A 23,025-nucleotide genomic window follows, 5' to 3' on the forward strand; every position below is an offset into this window, starting at 1 on the left:
AGCAGAGGTCACATTTCGGGTATGGGTCACCATATCTGACTAATCTTTCACTTCTGCAGTAAAATTTCTGAAAAAAACACTTGACTCACCAACGCCCAGCCACGTCTCAGTCATGCACAGAATATCAAAATTATTGGAAACAAAAAAGTAATTTATAATAAATGATTTGTTGGCTAGCGATCTAGCGTTGGCGAGAGCCATCCTAGTAGGAGATGGGTCACTCAAAGTATAAAAAAGTATATAAATATCAATATAAACAGAAAAAGAGCAAAGTATTGATGAAAGTTCTCAGTGAGGGTGACAGGATCCTGTCATATAGTGTCAGTTTGTGTGTTAGTGTGTCAGTGTTTTGTTCTTTTGTCGTGGCAGGACTTGACATATCTTGGAGCTAGGTTTGCACTTATTGAGATTTCTCCCAGTATGTATGGAATCTTGTCCTTTTGTTGAAACTGGTTAAAATCTTTGTGGAAGTTTGTAAACTGGGGGAAGAATGTTTCTCTGATGTGTGTATAGCTTGGACATGAGATTAAAAAGTGCAGCTCTGTTTCCACTTGATTCTGTGTGCAGTGTGGACACAGTCGCTCCAAGGTGTATCTATTCTAATTTATAAATTCTACTCAGTTTTTTTACCGGTTTTTATATAAACATCCAGAAGAGGGCGCTCATGCATAATCTGTAACTTGACAGAGGGAGAAAAGTGCCACATTTAGCTATTTCATTTAGTTCACACGCTTTCATGCTAACGTCGCCCATCATTTGTCTAACATCGCCGCCCTTTTACCTTCCCATTTCTGAAAACTCACTATGAGCCGACAGTTACAGTCATATGTATTTCATTCATTAAGGAAGATGTATTTAAAGCAAAAAAAAGTAAAATTAGATAACTACATTTACATTATTTACACCAGTTTGCAGCATATCATTGCAGCAGAGAGAGTCGCTATAGCACGCAGTGGCCATCCCAATGTAGGCTACTTATAACAAAATGTATAGGAGAATTTAAAAAATGTGTCTAACAAGGGAGAGGCTATTCTACTGTTTGATCCTGTTTCCAATTACCTCTGTTTTCAGAGGCATGTCAGAATGACATTGCTCGAATACACGAGGGAAACAGGTTAAAGGATGGTTAACCTGTCAGAAGTCCTGTATGACAATGTCCTCAAAAAGCCTGTCATAACCACAGAAGAAGGTTAAGGGATATTCAAGCATATTGTTTCTAATACATTTTTAATGGGCAAAATAAATAAATAAACAATGCTGTTGTGGGTGGTTTTAGTTCTCTAAAAACGCGCCCTTTCCTCCATATCATTTGCCTAACGTCACCGCCCTTTTTCTGCACACTCACCATGAGCCGACAGTTACAGTCATATGTATTTCATTCATTAAGGAAGATGTAAAAAATGTAAAATTTAGATAACTACATTTAAGGCAGTTGAACCAAAATATTTTTATTACTGACACAATAACCATCAATCTTATTCAGGTTATAACGGAAATCCACATCTCATTATCAGAATTAAGCAATAGTATCATAGTAAAACCACGTAAAAAATAATACAGATTATATAAAGCAAACAAACCAGCAAACGTAAATGCTTGTAGGCTGACTTTGAATTCGCACGTGACCATTATACGTTTTAGTCAACAGAATAATCACAAAGAACAAGACGTATCACACAGTCATAATTAACAGTAGCTGCCACGAGAAACAAATAAATATAAAAATACATACATTTCAGTGCTAGCATGTTTTACATAGAGAGAGCGCGACGCGCATTCAAGTGGTGCTGCTGACGTCACTCGAGGAGGAGGAGCCCAGCGTTGTCACCGCTAGAGTCTGATCGCTGCTATGTAAACGCAGAACGCAACACTGCGTTACAAGGGTGATTGGTCTAAAAATTGTGTAACTCGACTATATGAGCGGCTAGATCAGCTACTTTATTTGTGTTGCATGTAACCGGAACATGTATTGACAATGCGGCATTTCGTTGTTTTATAAGGGTGTAAGTAGACACTACAGCATTACCAAACTCTCTACAGACTAGTGAGAAGAAGCACGGCACATTGCAACCAGTCTTTATTTCCGCTGTAACGTATTTGTGATGATGGGAGTTGGGGCCGAGAACAGATCACCCAGCACATTTGCATTGCACCTCGAAGAGGCAAAAGAGGAGACAGAGCTTGCCAAGATGACTCTGGTTAATGCTGAAGCCATGAAGCAGGCAGGTGTTGATCTTCAGACGGAGGAACCGCGGGAAACGTGGAGTCGGCGTCTGGAGTTTGTGCTCGCCACTGTGGGTTATGCGGTGGGTCTGGGAAACGTGTGGCGCTTTCCATACCTGTGCTACAGGAGCGGAGGAGGTGAGTGAGTGAGTGGTGGTGATGATGATGAGACTGCTGCTCTCCCTCATAAAACATTGACTTATGTTTGCTTATTGCTATACGTTAAAGTGTTTCGAAAACTCAACTTGTAACTTATAGCAGTGCGTTAGCTGCGTGAAGGTCATGAGTTCGTAAAAACAGCAAATGTATAGGTTGAATGCAATGTGAGTCGCTTTGGATAAGTGTGTGTGACATGTAGCAAATGTGCAAGCCAAGGGTAAACATAGTTGTCTGTTCAAAAGCTATATGATTTGTATCGGTCGAGCATATTCTCAATATTCTTTATTGTATTTAATTAATTATTGAATGGCTTACGAAACACCCACATGAACAGTCCTCTCAGGAGCAAAGACTTTATCTTTAAACAGCTGCCACGTGCTAAGCATGTGTATGGTTACAGTATCTCACGTGATTTAATGCACATACAACATTAGCAAGAGGTTGTCCCTTGATCTTATTGTTAATCATTGACATCTTTGACACACAAGTGTGTCAGAACATACGGGTCGTTGCGTCCCAATACTCATTGACCCTACCATTTCCTGTTGTATTGGCAAATTCCAGCTCCATACAGACTTAGAGAGTTTAGCAAAGTACAATTCCTGAAAATATGTGTTTATTTTTAATTACAGTACAATTTACACAAAGTTCACAGCAGATAATCTTGCTTTATATTTGTACAGCACCGTATCGTTTTCATGGTTTATTTAGTACATGCTCATATTGATCAGATGTATGTAGATCCATACCTGTGTAGAGTGAGTAGAGATTATATACATTTGCATTAATGTGGGTTGCATGACAAATTCTTCTAAGGTTGCAGAATGACTCTGCAAAAAGGCCAGATTGAAATATCGAAATAACTGAATAATTTGACAATTTATGAAAATATATGGAATACATTTGTGACTGCTGAGAAACAAAATCATAACAAAATTATATCCAAACCCGATATCCGGTAAAAACAATGTGTAATTGCTAAATGTCAGTCTGTCTCAGGAATATCAAAATGATGATTGTGTTGTTCATATAGTAAAGAAAAACTTTTTATGTTCTATATGTCAGGTGCTTTCTTGATTCCCTACTTGATCATGTTGTTTCTCTGTGGCATCCCACTGTTGTTTATGGAGTTCACCGTTGGACAGTACACTCGCCTGGGGCCTGTCCATGCTCTGGCGAAAATATGTCCCCTCTTCAAAGGTGAGTGGTCCATGGGCCCTTATTCCTCTCGCCTCTCCTGTTCTGTGATTCCATCCAAACACAGTCCAGCAAAAGTTTTATATTCATAAGAATTTGCATTATTTTTTATTTCATGTGGGACCTTTCTCTCACATCACTAAAATTATTTTTGGTGTACATGTTTGAGTCTGCAGAGTAATGACATTATCCCTTTGTGTTTTATTAGTTGTTATGTTTGTTGTGCTTTCTTCATGGTGGTTTTCTTACTCAGCATGCTGATAATACTGTATGGTATTATGCTTAGCACATTACATACATGCACAGGGTTTTTCCTGGCTCAAAGTGAGGCGGAGGTGGTGCCATCCTGGTCTTGTACACACACACACACACACACACACACACACACACACACACACACACACACACACACACACACACACACACACACACACACACACACACACTCACACACACACACACACACACACACACACACACACGTAGGCCTACCGTACCTTTAAGTGGCTTAACCAAAGTGACTTTGAGTTTGACATATTAAAAGTTCTAATAAAATTTGATAAAAATGACAATTATTATATAAAACATTACTTTTATTCAACCAAACAGAAATGTTTTTTTAAATCAAATAAAGCTTTTTTATCATTTCAACTAACTTTTCAGCCCACAATAGCCAACTGAACTAACCAGTCTTTCTAAATGAGAAAAGCTAATTCACATCTTGCATTCTCTGTGGTTCACTTTAAATGATTCAAGGATCTCTTATATTCGCTAGTGACTGAAAAGTTCAATAGTTTAAATGAATCGGTTCAAATGAGTCATTCGTGTGCGAGTCGTTCTGAACGCAATGTGCATTCATACTGGCAAACTCGCGGTGTACAGTATACGCTGATTCAACGATCCAACTGCACAGCTAAAGACATTACAATGATGTGCGTCATGTTAATTTAATACATTTTAAGAAATTAAACGTACTTTCATGCAAAACAAACAGCCGTGAAACACAGGCTGGCTCTTGTTCTGCAACTCTTTTTAGCACCTCAGTGTGCTGATAACAAAACAGCGCCTCCATTGTGGTGTAATGTCGCAACTGCAGTTACAAATGAGTCTGATAAATGCATGCAGCATTTCTTGTGAAGACTCGCAACATAATTTTGGCGAGAGCCTGAGGCGGCACGACATTTGATGGAGGCGGCCGCCTCCAATTTCTCTATGCAGGAAAAACCCTGCATGCAGGAATTGAAAAGTGTTCTTAAAAAAATCTAATTGTTTTACAAAAAGTACTTTTGTAATTCACTGATTACATTTGTGTGTAGTACTTATATAATTGGTATCACATGTTTGTGTAGTATTTTGCTGGACTGTGTCCTGCAAAGATTGAGGTCAAGCAACTTGTCCCTTTGCATTTGCATTACAGTTACTAGCATGGATTCTGAGGGCAAAACTCAGTTTCACCATTGTTTTTCCTTTTTAAATGTGTGGTCACAACACCGCTTGATTCCTGATGATCTGGTGATGGCTGGTCCCCTGTGATCACCAATCTTTGTTCTGTGACCAAATTAATCATTTCATCTGAAAGTCAATTCTAATTTTCAGTATCACAATGATACTGTGGAAAAAAAACAGTTCTGAATTCAACATAAGTTTTGTGACAAATCGATATATAGCAAAATATGGCAAAACGTTACTAGCTTTTTTTACAATAGCTAAGATCATGCAATAGAGATCATGTTAGATGCGTACCATTTAACACGTGGGAAATGCACGGTGCCCTAAAATGCAGCTTTCAACCGAGCAACTCGAAAGCAGGGAATTCAGCCATCATCATTCATCAGATTCATAGGGTTCCTTTCCTTTTTGATTGAACATACTTTCTTTCACCTGCTAACTAAAGACTTTTCTCCATAGTTTTTATCTCCTCAAAGACAGAGATAGTCTACCCGGTCAAATCTTTTGGGTCCGTCCCTTGATATAGAGCTCATTTCAGCCGATAATGGCTCCTTGCTAACAGAGGGACTGAAGCAGGTAGTTCTTTCTGTATATCCTTTCAACTGAAATGTTTTCTTATTCATATTTGTGATGTTTCTGATCCCCAACAACAGTAAGTTATGGGTATTCAATGGCTTTGCTTGGCAACTAAATCTTTATTCCTGTTTTAATGGTTGTCTAATGGGGCTTTTTAATTAATGGTATCTTGCTCAATAAAATGATTATCTTACAAAATTCAATCGGGTTTTGTGGGTGTTCTTCAAACACAACTGCCACCATGGTTTTATGACTCTAGGGTAATATGCTTCTAATAGGTTAGTCTGTATTAAACTTTAAAGTCGATAGTGTTATCAGGGTATAACGACTTACCAGGTAAAAATCACCTACCTTAAGTGTGAATACACTTAAATTATAAATAAATAAATTAAAGGGGTCATTTGGCACGAACACGTGTTTTTCTGTGTCTTTGGTGTGTTATAAGTTGCCCATGCATGTGTTAGACACGTAAAATTGCAAAAATTAAAGTGTAGGAACAAAAGATGCATTCTATCTAAAAGAAAATGCTCACCCAGACCTGCCTGAAACACCTCGTGTAACCACACCCCCACAAATCTAAGTCAGTTCAGGGTATGATTTGACTAAGACCGCCCAAATGTATACGCAATTAAGGTGGGCGTACCTGCCAGTACAATTGCTATTGAACCTGATGTTCCAAATATGGTAAGAGGCATTACATTTCCTTCACACGCTTGCGGTATTCGACCAATCACTACGCACTGGTTAACTGGCCAATCATAGCACACCTCGCTTTTCAGAGCGATGAGCTTTGTTAAAAATCTGCGTGTTTCAGAGAGGCGGGGCAAAGAGAAGATACAAACATGTTCGGTATGTGAAAAATACAGCGTTTTTGAACCTTAAATCGTGTATACACATTGCATTACATCTAAAACAAACCATAATATTCGTTTTAGCCGTGTCATATGATCCCTTTAAAATTGTCATCATTTATTCACCCTCATGTTGTTCCAAACCTGTGTGAATTCCGTTGTTCTGCCAAAGATAATACTGTATATATTAACAAGATGCGGCACTGCCATTACAGTGAATGGGGAGAAATGCCATGTTCTAGCGAAGAAAGTCCCGCCTTCAAGTAAAAAGATCCAATCGTCAATCAATAAAGACTGACGATTCTCTGGGGCAGGCCTCTTGTGAGGCGCTTGCCAGCCTGAGCGCATGCGCTGTAGCTGAAGCGACCTCAAAAAAGAAGATTTTTAGCACAATTTAAGCTTAGTAAACCAAAGTTATGGTAAAGTCTTTATCAGGTTTAAGCATTGATTGGAGTTGCTATTTATTTGTGATTTTTGCCGGCGATTTTAGAAATATCTGCCTTCCACCATTCAAGGAGATAGTACTGTTGACTTGCTATGACATAAATAGCTGCCCATTGCAAGCATGGCTACAGAATGGCATGACTTCCGTAAACGGACTTTGAAAGATATTTGGAAGAATGTTTTTAACCAAACCGTTCTGGGGCTTCCAAAGTACAGAAAAAAACACTGGTTTCAGTAGTGCCCCCAGAACTGTTTAGTTTTCCACATTCATTAAAATATCTTGTTTTGTGTTCAACAGAACCAAGAATTTTATACAGTTTTCGAACAACTTGAGGGTGAGTAAATGATGACAGAATTTTCATTTTAGGGTGAACTATCACTTTAAATGGAATAAGATTTGTGTACTCACAATAATCCTGCATTACAAAAAGCTGGTATGTTTGTCTTGAATACCTGCTTCTGTGAAACAGGTTTTATCATTTGTTGTGGAAATATATTTTCTAGGTAATGGAACTGAAATTTTGTGAGTGATTATCTTTTCATCCAGATGCTTCTTTGTCTCGAAGGTTTCATTGCTGTTCAGGCGTCATGGCAAATCTTTAGCGAAGTTTACAGTTGCACAACTTATCTACTTTGACATACAGGGAGGACTTAAAATATTATGCCAAGCTATTCTCCATACAAATATTGCAATAATAGTGTTAGGCCTTATTTAATCTAAAAACTGGCTCCTAACATCTAAAAGCAATATTTTCCCAGTAATAGATTCTAGTAACATGTTCTATGCTTTCTTCTTAATTTGAATCAGACACAAACCTTTTAAGAACTTCAACATTGCATTTGCAATAAATTCAGAGCTTCTTTACTTTACATGTACCACATTGGAGAATTAAACAGACATGATACAAAAGGTTCACCAAATATTACATATAATGGATTTGACTGTAGTCATGCAAGAACAGTAATCGCTAAGAACCAATAATCCCACAATGCCTATGGGCTTCAGTGTTGCTGAAGCGGAGGGCTCATTTAAGCTCCAGTTCAGGAAACCAAAATCCTTTGGGGGAATTATTAAATTGTGCCAACAACAACATTCATGTTTTAAGCCGAGCTTTCATTATTCAATGAACATTCCATTAGATGGTGGGAAAGGGGCACGATATAATAAGAAGAGCCATGCAGAGTGATGATAGCTAATCCAAGGAGTTAAAGGAAAAATTAATCTCAAAATTGTGTTGTTTTTTACTCGCCCACATGACGTTCAACATGTTGTAAAACCTCCCGAGAGATTTCCAGGCCTCCTCATAGACATGGTTATAGTTGTTGTTAAGGTCCAGAAAAGTACTAAAGACGTAGGTATCTTGTCAGTCTATGGTGCGCGTTCACGAGAGCACTTCGACGCATGCACATTCGGTGGGGGCAGACGCCGGCGTTCTGACTGACAACCCGGAAGCGCAACTCTGTGTTTACAAGCAGACGCACGCTGTATATAAGATGATCTTCGCAAAATGTCTGATGATTTCGATATTGAGGAAGACTTGCACTTTTTTGCCCAACCGTACAAACCGAATGCGCATGCGTCGAAGTGCTCTCGTGAATGCGCACCATAGACTGACAAGCCAGAGGAGAGTATATCGATTAAATCGTGTGTTTAGCAAATGTATTATGAACAAGAACTCATGGAAAAACAACTGTTTCAAAATAATCTTTTTGCCTAGATATTGACAATTTCAACCTGTTTTTAAACAGCAAATGTTTCTTATTATTTCCAGATGTATTCTAAATGAAAAATTCACTCCAGGATTAAACTAGATTGAACTTTAAATCTTGATTATAGCGTAAAGATTGAATCAAGATTGTTGAAAGCAATTCTGTTTTAAAGTTTTGGTTATATCAGAATGTCAGTGGCAGCGTATCAAGTTTAATCTCCTGTAGGGATGGGCGATATGGCCCTAAAACTCTATCACAATAATTCTTGGTATTTCTTGCGATAACGATAAAAATGACGATATATTCATAACACCATCGACCGCTGTTTTTTGCGTCAAGTGATAGTAGCTGCATGTAGTCTAGACTCTCAGAAAAACAAATATTATCAAAAAGTAAAACTTACCCCAAATCAAACAGCTCCTAAAATATACCTACAGTATTTTTGTAAATATAAAATATAATAGTGAGATTCGACTTCAAAAGGTTGTAGTAAAGAAAAGTTAAATGAACTAAAGCTCAATAAACACATCATGTCATACCTAAAACTGTATATATTCTATTGTTGGGTGGAAACGATCGATCGCATCACGCTGTCAATCACTCTCTCTTGAACTGTGTGAACCTTCTCTTCTCACAGCAACATACACTGAATCTGTCTATGACTCGCGCTACAGAAAGAGAACAGAAAAATGCGGATAAAAGAAATCTAATTAAATAATCCATGCTTTTATACGCTTATAAACGTATTTAAAATAACGTAATACAAACTCGCAATTGTACTGTATGTAAACAGGCAGCAGTGCTGTGCGCGCTGTGTCGCTATGAAAGCACATGTGGGCGCGAGCTGTGCACGGGACGCTCCGTTCATCCTGTATATAACAGGCAATAAATCATATTAAACAATTTGCGCACGCGCGCATAACATCTAACGAATGTTTAAATAAATACTTTTAGCCAAACTAAATGTTGTGGTGTAACGCATTATGACTATCAACGAATACTTAACAAACAAATTAAATAAAACGAAAGTGAAACTAAACATTAACTCGGATGCATCTACAGTGCCAAACTAAACGAGATTTAGAGCTCGTCTTTCAGTGCAAACTCTTTCTCAGCTTCACTTCCGCTCTCCGCTATACCCGTTTTCGCTTCACATATGAGCTGTGAATGGGTCTCACAAAGAAATACGTCATCAACTAGAATTTATCGTTTATATCGCGGGAAGACTAATTCCTATCGTGTGGGGAATTTCTACCGGTATATCGCAAACGATATAATATCGCCCATCCCTACTCTCCTGGGTGTCTTGTTTCCCTGTTTTCTGAGAAATGCAATTGATACAGGTTTAAGCTGTTGCATAAACTACATATAAAGTTAAAAAAGCAATTTAATTCTTGAGATTCAGGCTACTCGGGCTGCTACTTGGCTGCTACCCATTGGCACATTTAATACCAAACAATATTTCATAGCTCAGTTTATGTGGTTAACCAGTTTCACTCTGGTCAACTGGTTACTGGTTAACAACATTGCTGTTCTTTTTTTACCACCCAGGCCACTATGAAACCAGCATAAACCAACGTAGACCAGCATGGAAATTTGGACTGTTCTAAGCTGGTCTTTTAGCAGGGTAAACCGAGAATGAGAATTTAGCTCTTTGTTCTTGTGCAAGCCTGAGAGATTTGTAAAGTCCTTCTTGTGCATATTTGAGGTTTGCTGTGTTATGTGACCGAGCTTTAGGATGCCATTTTACAGACGTACCTGATTCACCAATGCAAACCAAAGAAAACAGTTTTTGCCATTGAAATCTCCTGGAGCCTCATACATTGGATCTCTTGAGCACCGAGAAGCCCTGCTATGTTGGCTAACCACCAATAAAATATTAAATAAAAAGATCACAGTAGAATCCTGAGAACCGGAGGGAAGGTTTTTCCCAGTCGTGTTTGTTTAGACATGTCTCTTGTCAACAAGAGACTCAATATTACTTTGACCAGCTTGATAAGAAACATCTGTCTCAAAGAGTTTCTGTGCTTCTTCTTTAATGACTTAACCTTGACATAACCTTGAAATGTCCTTTTGAAAGGTTTTTTATATAACTACAAACAAACAAGCTGTGGCATTTTTAAGCCTGTTTGTATTATACCTCAAATCTCATTTGTAGCTTAAAATAAACTGATCCCACCATAACCAGACAGGTGCTTAAACAGGGCCACAATGTAAATCAAATTATTTGCTATTAAAGGGGTCATATGGCGCGAACGCATGTTTTTCTGTGTCTTTTGTGTGTAATAAGTTGCCCATGCATGTATTAGACATGTAAAATTGCAAAAAGTGTCGGAACAAAAGATGCATTCTATCTAAAAGCGAATGCTCACCCAGACCTGCCTGAAACGCCTCGTGTAACCACACCCCCACAAATCTAAGTCAGTTCGTGGTATGATTTGACTAAGACCGCCCAAATGTATACGTAAGTAAGGATGGCGTACATGTCAGTACAATTGCTTTGGAACCTGATGTTTCCAATATGGCAAGAAAAGTTACATTTCCGTCACACGCTTGCGGTATTCGACCAATCACTACGCACTGGTTAACTGGCCAATCATAGCACACCTCGCTTTTCAGAGCGATGAGCTTTGTTAAAAATCTGCGTGTTTCAGAGAGGCGGGGCAAAGAGGAGATACAAACATGCACGGTATTTGGAAAATACAGCGTTTTTGAACCTTAAATCGTGTATACACATTGCATTACATCTAAAACAAACCATAATATTTGTTTTAGCCGTGTCATATAACTCCTTTAAAAGTAAAAGTACACATATCTTGTATTATAAAACATTCTTTACTATTAATCTTAATATTATTTTAGATTTTAACGGTAATATATATGGTATTTCATAATTGTACTTCCAAAACTATGATTTTTCAAGTAAATGTACATGTACTGTATTGTTTGTTGTATTGTGAATACAGTTGTTATTATAGATTTAGAAGGTAATATCATTTGTATGGCAATTATAATTTTACTTCCAAAAGTAGATTTTTACAGGATTATTACAGTACATGTACTGTATTGTGCATAAAAAAAATTTGACTGTTAACTGTATAGATTTATTATTTTAAATAATAATTAATTAATTAATTCCAAAAACCATTATGCTAACAGTATTATTGCAGTGAAATTATATGTATATATGTATAACTTATAAATAACCAATTCACAGGTTTTTACTGTTTTTACAGTTTTACACAGAACAAATTTTTTGTTGCTATCCCGATATGTGTCTGTCCAGCAGAAGTCATGCTGGACATGGAAGTTGACTTGAAAGAAGTTGCATCACCTAGTGTCTCACTTTCCTGTGTCCCCTCCTGTCTGTCCTCAGGTGTGGGACTCGCGACAGTGGTCATTTCATATGTGCTCTGCACCTACTACAACGTGCTCATGACGTGGGCCCTTTACTACCTGGTCCACTCTTTCAGCCCCTCGCTGCCATGGCAATCCTGCAACAACACGTGGAACACAGCTGGCAACTGTTCCACTGGTTTTCCTGGTAATGCCACACATCTGCAATCTGCGAGTCAACAGTTCTTTGAGTGAGTAACAGACCGTTGTTTTACTCTTGTTAATGTCATCTTCGCTGAGACAGAGGGACTTTTCCCATGAAGGTATTTGCATAATTGGAAAGGTCTGCTGTCTAATCACTGTTGTTCTGTATTTTTCTGGTTTATGTTGGTTATGTCTTGTATACATATTTTTTTAGCCGTAAGGTGCTCGACATGACACAAGGCATTGAGAATTCTGGAGGGATTCGCTGGGAACTCTTCGGCCTTCTAATTCTGGCCTGGGCCATTGTTTATCTCTGCATCTTTAAAGGGGTCAAGTCCACTGGAAAGGTCAGAGTTTAGAGGTCACACTAAAATAAATAGAAACTGTCTGGATTTGGTGGAGCCACTATGGAAAACAGTAATTGGAATTACACTATAAAATAATCGTTGTTTGGTATTTTGTCTATAAAATAAACAATTGTTAGTTAATTAGTTATTTAAAACACACTGTCAATTCTATCAACAGGTTGTGTACTTCACTGCTACATTCCCGTATTTCATACTCTTTGCATTGTTGGTCAATAATGTCCAGCTGCCTGGAGCAAAAGATGGCATTCTCTTCTTCCTCATGCCTAACTGGAGTAAACTCCTGGAAGTGCAGGTGAGGTGATATTGTCAACTATGTTTAGACTGTTTATACTAGTTGGACAAATTATACAGTGCCCGGTGCAATTTAAAAACAACATTGTTGTGAGATTTGTGGCTGTTTACCACAATGCAATTGTCACTTGTAGTTGGCGTGTAATTGGCACTTACATGTTTAAAACTAGATAAACATTTGAAACGTTTCCACCATAACACTAACTACTCTTTGATTCATGTAAAAACAGGCACCTTCTATATTTCACCGTATGAGTAATGTGATGATGAAGGGGAAAATAATTGCATGGTGTGCTTTTACACAAATTGTGTGTGTGTTTGTTTGTCTTATTTGTTAGGTGTGGGTCAATGCCGCTGCTCAGATCTTTAACTCCATTGGAATCTCCTTTGGTTCCATGATATCAATGGCCAGTTACAACAAGTACAACAATAACATTCTTAAGTAAGGCATATATAAATAAACCATATATATATAAATTAGCTTCTATGTACAAAAAAATTGAGATTAACATTTGGGCACCACTTTACTCTAAGCAATTTAACATCTGCAAAAATAACCTTTCAATAACAACTTGTTTTTTATAGGGACACATTTGTCGTCTCTCTGGCTAATTCAGCTACCAGTATCCTGGCTGGTTTTGTCATTTTCTCTGCCATTGGCTATATGGCCCATATTCACAACCTACCTGTGGATGACATCGCCACAGATGGTAAGTTTGTTTAGTTAATTTGGCCTCTGTATTATCGGCTTCTTCAGCTGTGGACCCTGTTCTTCCATGACCTTGACAAGCCAAAAGAACATTAAATCTCTTGGACTGGCAAGGACTGACAATTTATCTGCTTTTATCTAGCTACAGCCAAAAATCACAACTCTGAATCACACAGGGTTTTATTATACGTAAGTGTGCTTTGAGTAGTTAAACTCCATTGCGTTATTGCATGGAAATGATGCTATGGGGAAAACGTTCACACTGTTCGCACCGAAATAATTAAACACTAGCATTTGTGCAGCGTGATTAAGCGCTGAGGGAGTCAGTGTCAACACCTTACAAATAAATGAAATGAGAATGTAGTGAACGCATTCCAGTCCTACATGTTGCGATTAGCAGGATACTGAATGAAAACGTGTTATTCTTGCCCGTGGACAGGAGATCAGTATTAGAGGAGGAGAAGAATGTTTGAAATTATGATTGAAAAAGAGAAGAAAGGAGACATTGATGGAAGAAAAGAACGAGGCAGAAACGTGGTGAGATGAGCAAAGGAGAAGAATGTGATAAAGTAATGATTAAAGAATGTCTTTCAAGGATTTTTCCAGGATAACAAAAACTCTAAAAACTATCCTCAAATACTACATGACATATTTTGAGATTTAAAAATGTCAATGACATAACAGTATCAAGGCAAGTGGCGTTCGATTTTAAAGGGGTCTTATGATACGGCTAAAACGGAATATTATCGGTTGTTTTAGATGTAATGCAATGTGTATACACGATTTAAGGTAAAAAAAAAAAAGCTGTATTTTCCACATACCGTGCATTTTTGTATTTCCTCTTTGCCCCGCCTCTCTGAAACATGATGTTCCAAAGCAATTATGCTGACAGGAACGCCCATCTTACTTGCCTATACATTTGGTCTTCGTCAAATCATTCCACGAACTGAAGTATTTGTGGGGGTGTGGTTACACGAGGTGTTTCAGGCAGGTCTGGGTGAGCATTCGCTTTTAGATAGAATGCATCTTTTGTTCCGACAATTTAATTTTTGCAATTTTACGTGTCCAATACATGCATGGGCAACTTATAACACACCAAAGACACAGAAAAACACGTATTCGCGCCATATGACCCCTTGTAGGGATAGTAAACCCAAAAAGGAAAATTCTGTCATCATTTCTTCTGCAGAACACAAAAGAAGATATTTTGAAGAATGTTGGTAAACCCAAGTACCCGTTGACTTGCATTGGTTTTGTGTCCATACAATAGAAGTGATAGAAGTCTCTTTGGATTAAAAAAAATGAATGAAGTGAATTAAGAAAATGAATAAATGTAGAATTTTTTTTTCGGGTGAACTATCCCTTTAAATCGAATGCCACTTGCCTTGATACTACAGAACAAAAGCAAAAGCTGTGTGAAAAAAACAACATTTCACAGTACGATGTTGCAGGACTCGTTGGGTTAACAGCAAGCGCTTAAATGGTTAAGAACATACAATTTTGAGAATTTGGTGGCCAATGCCAAATTTATATTTTGTTATCTATGCAATGACACTTATGCCCGGTTTCACAGACTAGGTTTAAGGCTAAGCCCAGACTAAAATTAATGTTTAAGCAGTCTTAACTGATAACTCACCTTAAAACATCTTAAAGTATATCAGCGCCATTGTTTTGTCTCAAGATGCACACCAGTAATGTTTTTTTTACTAGGGCATTTTTATAAAAGTAGTTTAAATATCCTAATTTCACTAAGGGTTAGTCCGGGCTTGAACTAAACACTGTACAAGTGTCATTGCATTGATGATAAAATTGTCATTTCATAGCTTTTTTCCATATTATTTTGCTTTGATGTGCCAAAACCTTAAAATAAAATAAACATCTATTAGACATTTACCTTTAGAAATGAATGCATTACAACTGTAAGGGTGGTTCCGCTATAGTGGTTCAGGCTATAGGGATGCCGAAATGACTAAAGAAACGTTAACAGCAACATGGTATTAAACTGTGTATATCTTGTCATTTTCTAACCTTCTACAACTAATACAATGACAGAAATAAGCGCAGTAATTATAGCTATATATGTGGGAGAGCGTTGCTATAACATGACTATATTGTTTTGCAATATGGAGCGTTTAAATATTAACATTAAACCAACACTAGTCTGCAGATTTGTAAATGAAAGTATTTAATAACAGACTTAAATTGATGTTACATGTGAAATGGTTACAAAGTAAATGTATAAAATTGTAAATGATACAACTAACAGTTTCCAAATGTATGTGATATTACCTGAGAGATTGGATAGAAAAGAGAGAAAGTTTAGAAGAGGAAGACCATGTGACTAAACTAACACGATACATTCAAATTGACCAATCAGGGCCATCCTTAAACCCCCCACTGTACTGGACCCACAATAAACAAACATCTTCGGCAATAGTGGTTGATCACTATCTCAGCACACCTATGATCTTTAGAAGGGCAAATGGTGCCTTTTGGGAAGAAAGAGGGGGTTGTGACACAGCAATAAATTCCTGTTATGTTTTCCAGCACTACTCCACGGTAACCAGGATTTGTTTTCCACTTTGCTAACCAGCGAGTTTATTTGGTAAATGCATCATTCTCTGCCGAATGAATGATCCTTGTCCCTTTGGTGGCACAAATTCTTGGGTTGTGTTGATCTTTGTTTGCATAAGTATTATTATCTGTCTCATTGGTAAAATACTTGTAGTGTTTTATATGTGTGTGTTTGTGTGTTTCTGCAGGACCTGGTCTTGTGTTTGTGGTCTATCCTGAGATCTTGTCCACCATGCCTTTCTTTCAGATATGGGCTCCTCTGTTTTTCATCATGTTACTCTGTCTTGGACTGGACAGTCAGGTAGAGAAGGCCTCTGAACGCACACACATACATTTGTGTTTGTTGAGGGTATAAACGTACATGTGTGTATCTGCGCAGTTTGCCATGGCTGAAGTGGCTGTAACGTTTATCATGGACGGTTTTGGTAAGAAGGTTTTGCGAGTTTTGAAGAAGAAAGAGCTGGTTGTTTTGGCGGTGTGCAGTGTTGGCTTTCTGCTGGGGATCCCTCACATTACCAGGGTAAACATGCATTAGTTTCACATTATAAACAAATATTGTGATTACATTTAAATAATTGACCCTGATAGATTGTACTATCTTGTGATTGATCCAAAATGATACCGTAGTGTTGTTGCATTTTTTTCATACGCCAAAACTGATCGATCTAACTATCCTGCAGACTTGGATGTCAGAGGGGAAGAACAGCGGGCAGGAGACAAAGTGATGTTATAATAAAATGAGCAAAGTTTATTGTAGAGAGAAAATCATAAAATGAAATGGAAAATTACTGCTTCACAACATTGTCTCGTGACGTTATTATGAACCTTGAGAACGAGACCACTGCAAACTCGTATCTACTTGTGAAGACAATACAAATGCAGCATCCCACAGAATGTAGAATATAGCGTTAAGAAAAGTAATATAGAATATAATAACTAGATTATTAAATTAATATAATCTATAACTAATTAAGTAAATATATAGCAAAAAAAGAATACTATAAAGAATAGAAAGTAAATACAACACAAAATGTATGTCTGTACTCTCAAGTCAGAATTTCATCATATTTAGGAAATACAGATCCTACGATCTATCACCCAAAAATAAAAATTCTGTCATTTATTCACCCTCATGTTGTTTAAAACCTCTATATGAGTCTTTCTTCTGTGGAACACAAAAGATGATATTTTGAGAAATGTCTTAGTGGTTTTGTGTCCATACAATGGAAGTCAATGGGGGCCAATGTTGTTTGGTTACCAATGTTTTTCAAAATATCCTATGTTGTGAAGAAAGAAAGTCATGCAGGTTTGAAATTACAATAGTTATTTTATATAACCATTTCTAAAACTTCAACACTAATGCAATAATGTGTGTGTATGTGTGCAGGGTGGCATATTCGTGTTTCAGCTGATGGATCACTACACAGCTGTGGTGTCTCTAATGTTTCTGGCCTTCTTCGAGGTCCTCGCCGTCACTGTCATATTTGGTAAAAGCAGTTTGATAACAGTTGTACAGAACTGCTGCTGCTATTGAGATATGTCCTTTATCTTATCTCTTTCTTGCTCTCTTCCACCTTTATCTCTGTCTCTCCCACACACACCCGTGCAGGAGTGAGAAACCTCAGCGTGATGGTGGAGAACATGCTGGGAAAGAAACCGAACCTGTACTTCCGTGTCTGTTGGCAGTTCTTGTCGCCCATGCTCGTTCTGGTGAGAAACGGAAAAATTGTGTATCTGACGAAATTTGTTGTTTAAATAAGCGACTCAATGAGTATAAACAAAACACACAGTCTGTATCATTAAGCGATTACTGAATTACTGTCTGGGAAGTCTGTGGTCAGTAATGCACCTTTCAGAAAACCACAAGCAGACCACCATGTCTATGTTTATTTGTTGACATCAGTTTGCCCAACAATTATCACTATGTCAACCATTACAATGAGTCAAAGTATTCTGTACACACTCACTCTCATGGTTTAAGGATGCTGTTTTTAGTACATTCAAAGAACGTAATCTATTTCCAAAACAGGTCTTCCTGTACGTTTTTTCCAAATTACCAGTGAAGTGCGATGAGCCTTTTTTGCATTATATTGCGAATACAGTGAGTAAAATGCATTATAGTGAAATGTCCTCTTCTAGAATCTTCTTTTTTCCCTTTAAATTCAATTAAAGAACTGGTTCAAAAAGCGTGAATGTATCTGGTGGCGCTGTTTTGACACTTAACAGTAAACAGCATGTTTTTATAGAAAGTAATGTAGTTTCTTCACTCTCTCTTGCAGGGTATTCTGATTTCCAGTATTATTCAGTATACTCCAGCTCGATACGGTAAGTTTTACACATACCCGCTCTGGGCAGAGGTGGTTGGATGGTTCATCTCTCTAGTCTCCATCATATGGATTCCTCTAGGGGCTGTGCATGAGCTCTGGAACACTGAAGGATCTCTACTCCAGGTGCATATAATACATGACCTCTCTATATGAATGTGTTGTTTCTCAATGTCAGAAATAACCCAGTTCTTCTTTCTCTGCCGCAGAGGTTAAAGTCGTCCATAACTCCAACTGTAGAACTGGAGAGACCAGCTGCTGAGTCTATCGCATTCCTTACAGCCACGTAAAGGCCTGTGTGTGTGTGTGTGATGTGTTTACTTATTTGAGATACAGAGTAGCTGCGTGTAAACTATAAAAATATCTTCTTTTTTTTTAAAGATATTTATAATTCACTTATTGTATTTCAGAATAATGTTGAAATATTAAAATGTTTCCAGAGTTACAATATGGCAATTGTAATATTAAGGAAACATTTTACTAGGGCTGCAACTAACGATTATTTTGATAATCGATTAGTTAGACGATTATTTTTTACTTTAAAACTGCGCACCTCGCGCTGCACGGAGAGACGCATGCACGAAGAGACATATCTGCGAACCTCGTGCTGCACGAAGAGACGCGTGCACAGAGAGACATGTCTGACTTTAAAACTGCAATGCTCATGCTGCACTGAGAGACCAGTCTTAAATTGTAATTTTAAAAGTGAAGACTGTCATTACACGATCCGGGATGCCTGCACGATCCGTTCTGCGCATGCGCGTAACTACGTAGTAGAAAACGTCACGGTTTCCCTACACTATTGGTATCACGCATGCGATGAAATACTTGACGGCCAGGCGGCACAACTGGCGGCATATTTTTGTAGGCTACATTGTGTTTTTCATTTAACAGTTCTCGGCGGGTCTATTTTGATGTTTTTAAATGTAGCTTACGCTATGCATTACGATGTGTTTACGTGGTTGCCAATCCAAAATAATAAAGGAGTTGTTACATGAGCATACACGATTTTGGTTACATGTGGAATAAAGTCTGAGTCTTTCTGTCACTGCAAACCTTCAGTTTCCTCCATACTGCCCTTTGCGATTCATTGCTGTATGGCATTAGGCCTACTTAACTTGCCGCGTTTCAATCTGAGGTCAGTAGTATTGTCAAAGACGGTTTGTGTCGTTTTTTTTATTAAAAGCTGCTAATATTAGTTAACTAAGGAACATAATATGCATTTCTGCCTAGACTATCTGCACTTACAGTACATGAAGAAAGAACTACAAACAAGTCTGGGGAAATGTTACAGAGTATTTCAAACTGACAATGGAAATGACTTGAAAGAACACACAGTGTGCACACAGAAGTGACATGAGACCAGAGGTGGACAAATATTGCCTAACGGCAGCGTAAAGGGCAAACTTCTCTTTTTTTTCGCTGCAGTCCATTTTCTTTCACTGTGAGTGAATGAAAGTCTAGCGGTACAAAGGTGCGCAAGCGTGGAACAGATCGTGCAGTGTCGTAAATCGTCGCAAATGCGCATTTTCTACTACGTCATTATGCGCATGGATCGTGCAGGCATCCTGGATCGTGTACTGACAAAGACGACGCGCTTGGTTTATAACTGCGCAGCTCGCAAGTAACGTCACAGACCAACTAATCGATAATGAAATTCATTGACAACTATTTTCATTATCGATTTTATCGACTAGTTGTTGCAGCCCTACATTTTACTACTTCAAAAAAAGCTTTTTTTCTCATTTTTATTTATTTAATTGAATATTTGATCTTTTAATTTAGAGTGCTGTTAAACAGCTTTGTCAAAGAAAACTTTAAAGTCAGATATTAAAGCATTTATGCACATTACTTTTCTTCCTGAAAGAATCTAAAACAAATCCAATCAAATAATTGCACAGTGAGTAGGAATATTAGATAATTTTTCCGTCATTTGGACTTTGAAGTTGAACTTAAACATTTTGATACTTTTAATACACTGAGTGAAAATATTGAGAACATGTTTATAATATTATGGACAAAAACTTGATTTTGCAATTCATCATTAATAATAAGATTGATGCCACTGCACCAAAAATGCCTTCACACAACAAGAAAGTTTCAATAACAAAATGTAGTTCTTATTAAATCTTAAATTGTGGATACAGCATTTACTTTGATATGGCTATAGTGCGTTTATACTATGCTTTATAACAAAGCTGCTTTCAGTGCATTACTATTGCCATTAACTGTGTTCGTAGTTGAAGAGGGTCAAGCTTCGTGTACCAACATGTACTGTATCAGCTGAACTTCAGCTTTATAATGACTTATTATTTTATTAGCCTTTGCATCTACATCGCAATCTAAATGGTTACAGTGGCACATATTTTAAAACATATTTATCTGTATATTTGCCAAATATCCATCAGTTTGACAAAAAAAAACTTGTTTTGTGTAAGCACTGTTGGTTATTAATTTTCAACTTGTGTAATCTGATAGAGCTTGTACTACAATCAATGTTTACAAATTACTTTTTAATATTTTTATTTCAATTTAGACTTTGCAATTTAAAGAAAAATGTACTTGAAGCGAGGTAATTGTATTTTCTTGAAAATGCTGGATGATACCAGAATGAGAGATGCGTATGTTGTTTATTTTTTTGGCAGAAAAACATTAACTAGAAAAAATATAATTACTCTTGTTTTTTTTTAAGTTACAGTGTTGGAATATGTAAACTATTCAGACTATTCCAAATTTCTTTGTCAAAGAGTCACAGCCATTACAGTGATGTTTTGTTCTGACTGAAAACTTTATAATTTGTCCTTTCCTAAAAACCATGGTATTACTATAGTACCATATCTAAAAACGTCAACATTACATCCCAAATGTCGCTATACAGTTATTATGTCATGTGGTAACACACTGTGTGGTGTTTATTTATTTTTTACAATAGCTGTTGAATGTATAGCATTGTTTTTTGATATTTTGATATTTGTTTTCTCTGTGGTGGTCTGTAGAAGTAAAAACATATTTAAAAAATGTTATCTCACGACAGGCAGCAGCTGGTTAACTAAAATAAAGGTCATTTTTCCGAGTTAGTTTTACTTGTCCATTTTATGAAATGTAATACTACTACAGACCACTAGATGTCATGGTAGCACAACAACTGAATGTGCATTTTGACCACCTGATATCGCTTTATCGCAGCTTTCGAACATGGTCATGAGACAGAAAGAAATATTACTGGCAATAGATTTGATTGCATTAAGGATTTGAGGCCTGTTGTGTGCCGCATACAATGAGAACCTGTGGTTGCAAAAAATACAGTTACACTTCTTTAATCAATAGCATTTAAGCATTATTAAGCAATGTTCTTATCCCACAAACAGAGGATGCACAAACTGAAGTCATTTGAGACTGTGGTTCTGTTGGCAGATCAATACCCTCCTTCCGTGCAGGACAGGCTGGATGCCACCACAGCATTTCATTTATAGCCAACAGCAGATCAATATACTGCAGCAGAGCAGTCTGTGGGAAGGATATGCCATTGCCACACTGCATGTACTAAAATAGTACAGCGAGTGGAGAGCAGAGGATGTTGTGTGTGCTATTATTTTTACATGCATTTGAAATGGCGCTCACTTTACTCGTGACTTGTGACAGTGTTAGGTCATCATTGAGTTTTTCTTGCATGAAAGCTTATAGCAGAGTACAGGGCGCTGCCACTGAACAGTAAATTGATATGTTTGTGACCTGACAGGACCAAGTGCAACGAGAGAGCCCAACTCTTTGGAGAGATGCCCTAAGGCTTGGCTGACCTCTCTGTGACCTCTGGCTGACCTCTAGTTGATCAATGCAAACGAAAGCCTGGCAGATAAGCTGGCTTCTTCTCTTTCCCGTCGCGGAGGAGCGCAGGTGTGCTATATCACACTCGGTGTACTGGCCTGGATTCACTGCCAGTGAAAGGGGAAATCAGGCATGAAGGGAAATGAAGACACATGTCCCTCTCTTCCCCTTCACACACACGCAAACAGGCTGTTCTGATGATAAACCAACACTCAGTTTTGTGAGCATTTGCATATTCTTCACATAGTCGCAAATGTTTCCTGCAAAACAGCAAGTGCTAACTAAATTTATTACACGGGTTGCTGAAATGGTTGATTCTGATTGGCCAGTTGTGACATTTGCAGGTTCGGTAACCCGGATGGGCAAATAATTTTGACAGGTTTTTTTTGACAAATTAAATATAACTATGTCTTTTAATAACATATATGACATTATATTTACAAATGATTAAACCCAATTGCCTGTTCGTGGCATTTCAATGTCGTTTCTTGCCTTAAAACCGAAAGTAAACGGCTTTTCCTCATGGAAGGTCTGCATTGAGTAAAAATTAGCTAATAAAATATTTCAAATTCACATTTCATGTCCAGTTTTTTTCTCATGTGGCAAGTAGCCGTGTAATAAGTGGGATAATGTACAAGCAGCAGCCGGCTGTTATGATGAAATAAGGCCCAAGACAACTGATCACACTGTCGGAGCTTATTTCTGCGATTACAACCGGCTGCCATTATCCCTTACTCATAGTTGTACTTTTTACAGACCGGTAAATTTATGGAACCGAGAGTTCC

The 23,025-nt window shown here is 37.6% G+C and overlaps 1 protein-coding gene across 1 annotated transcript; it reads left to right on the plus strand.

Annotated features, from left to right (window-relative positions):
• Positions 1-1,823: 1,823 nt before the first annotated feature.
• On the plus strand, positions 1,824-22,784 carry si:ch211-225b11.1 (uncharacterized protein LOC561694 homolog). The gene is made up of 13 exons (XM_057327141.1): positions 1,824-2,361; positions 3,448-3,582; positions 11,986-12,196; positions 12,364-12,496; positions 12,675-12,809; positions 13,147-13,250; positions 13,394-13,518; positions 16,280-16,392; positions 16,471-16,611; positions 17,479-17,578; positions 17,701-17,801; positions 18,371-18,541; positions 18,625-22,784. The coding sequence occupies exons 1-13, from the start codon at positions 2,103-2,105 to the stop codon at positions 18,703-18,705; spliced, it is 1,809 nt and encodes a 602-aa protein (XP_057183124.1). The 5' UTR covers positions 1,824-2,102; the 3' UTR covers positions 18,706-22,784.
• Positions 22,785-23,025: the final 241 nt, after the last annotated feature.

The sequence above is a fragment of the Triplophysa rosa genome, linkage group LG2 (assembly GCF_024868665.1).
Source record: "Triplophysa rosa linkage group LG2, Trosa_1v2, whole genome shotgun sequence".
Taxonomy (NCBI): domain Eukaryota; kingdom Metazoa; phylum Chordata; class Actinopteri; order Cypriniformes; family Nemacheilidae; genus Triplophysa; species Triplophysa rosa.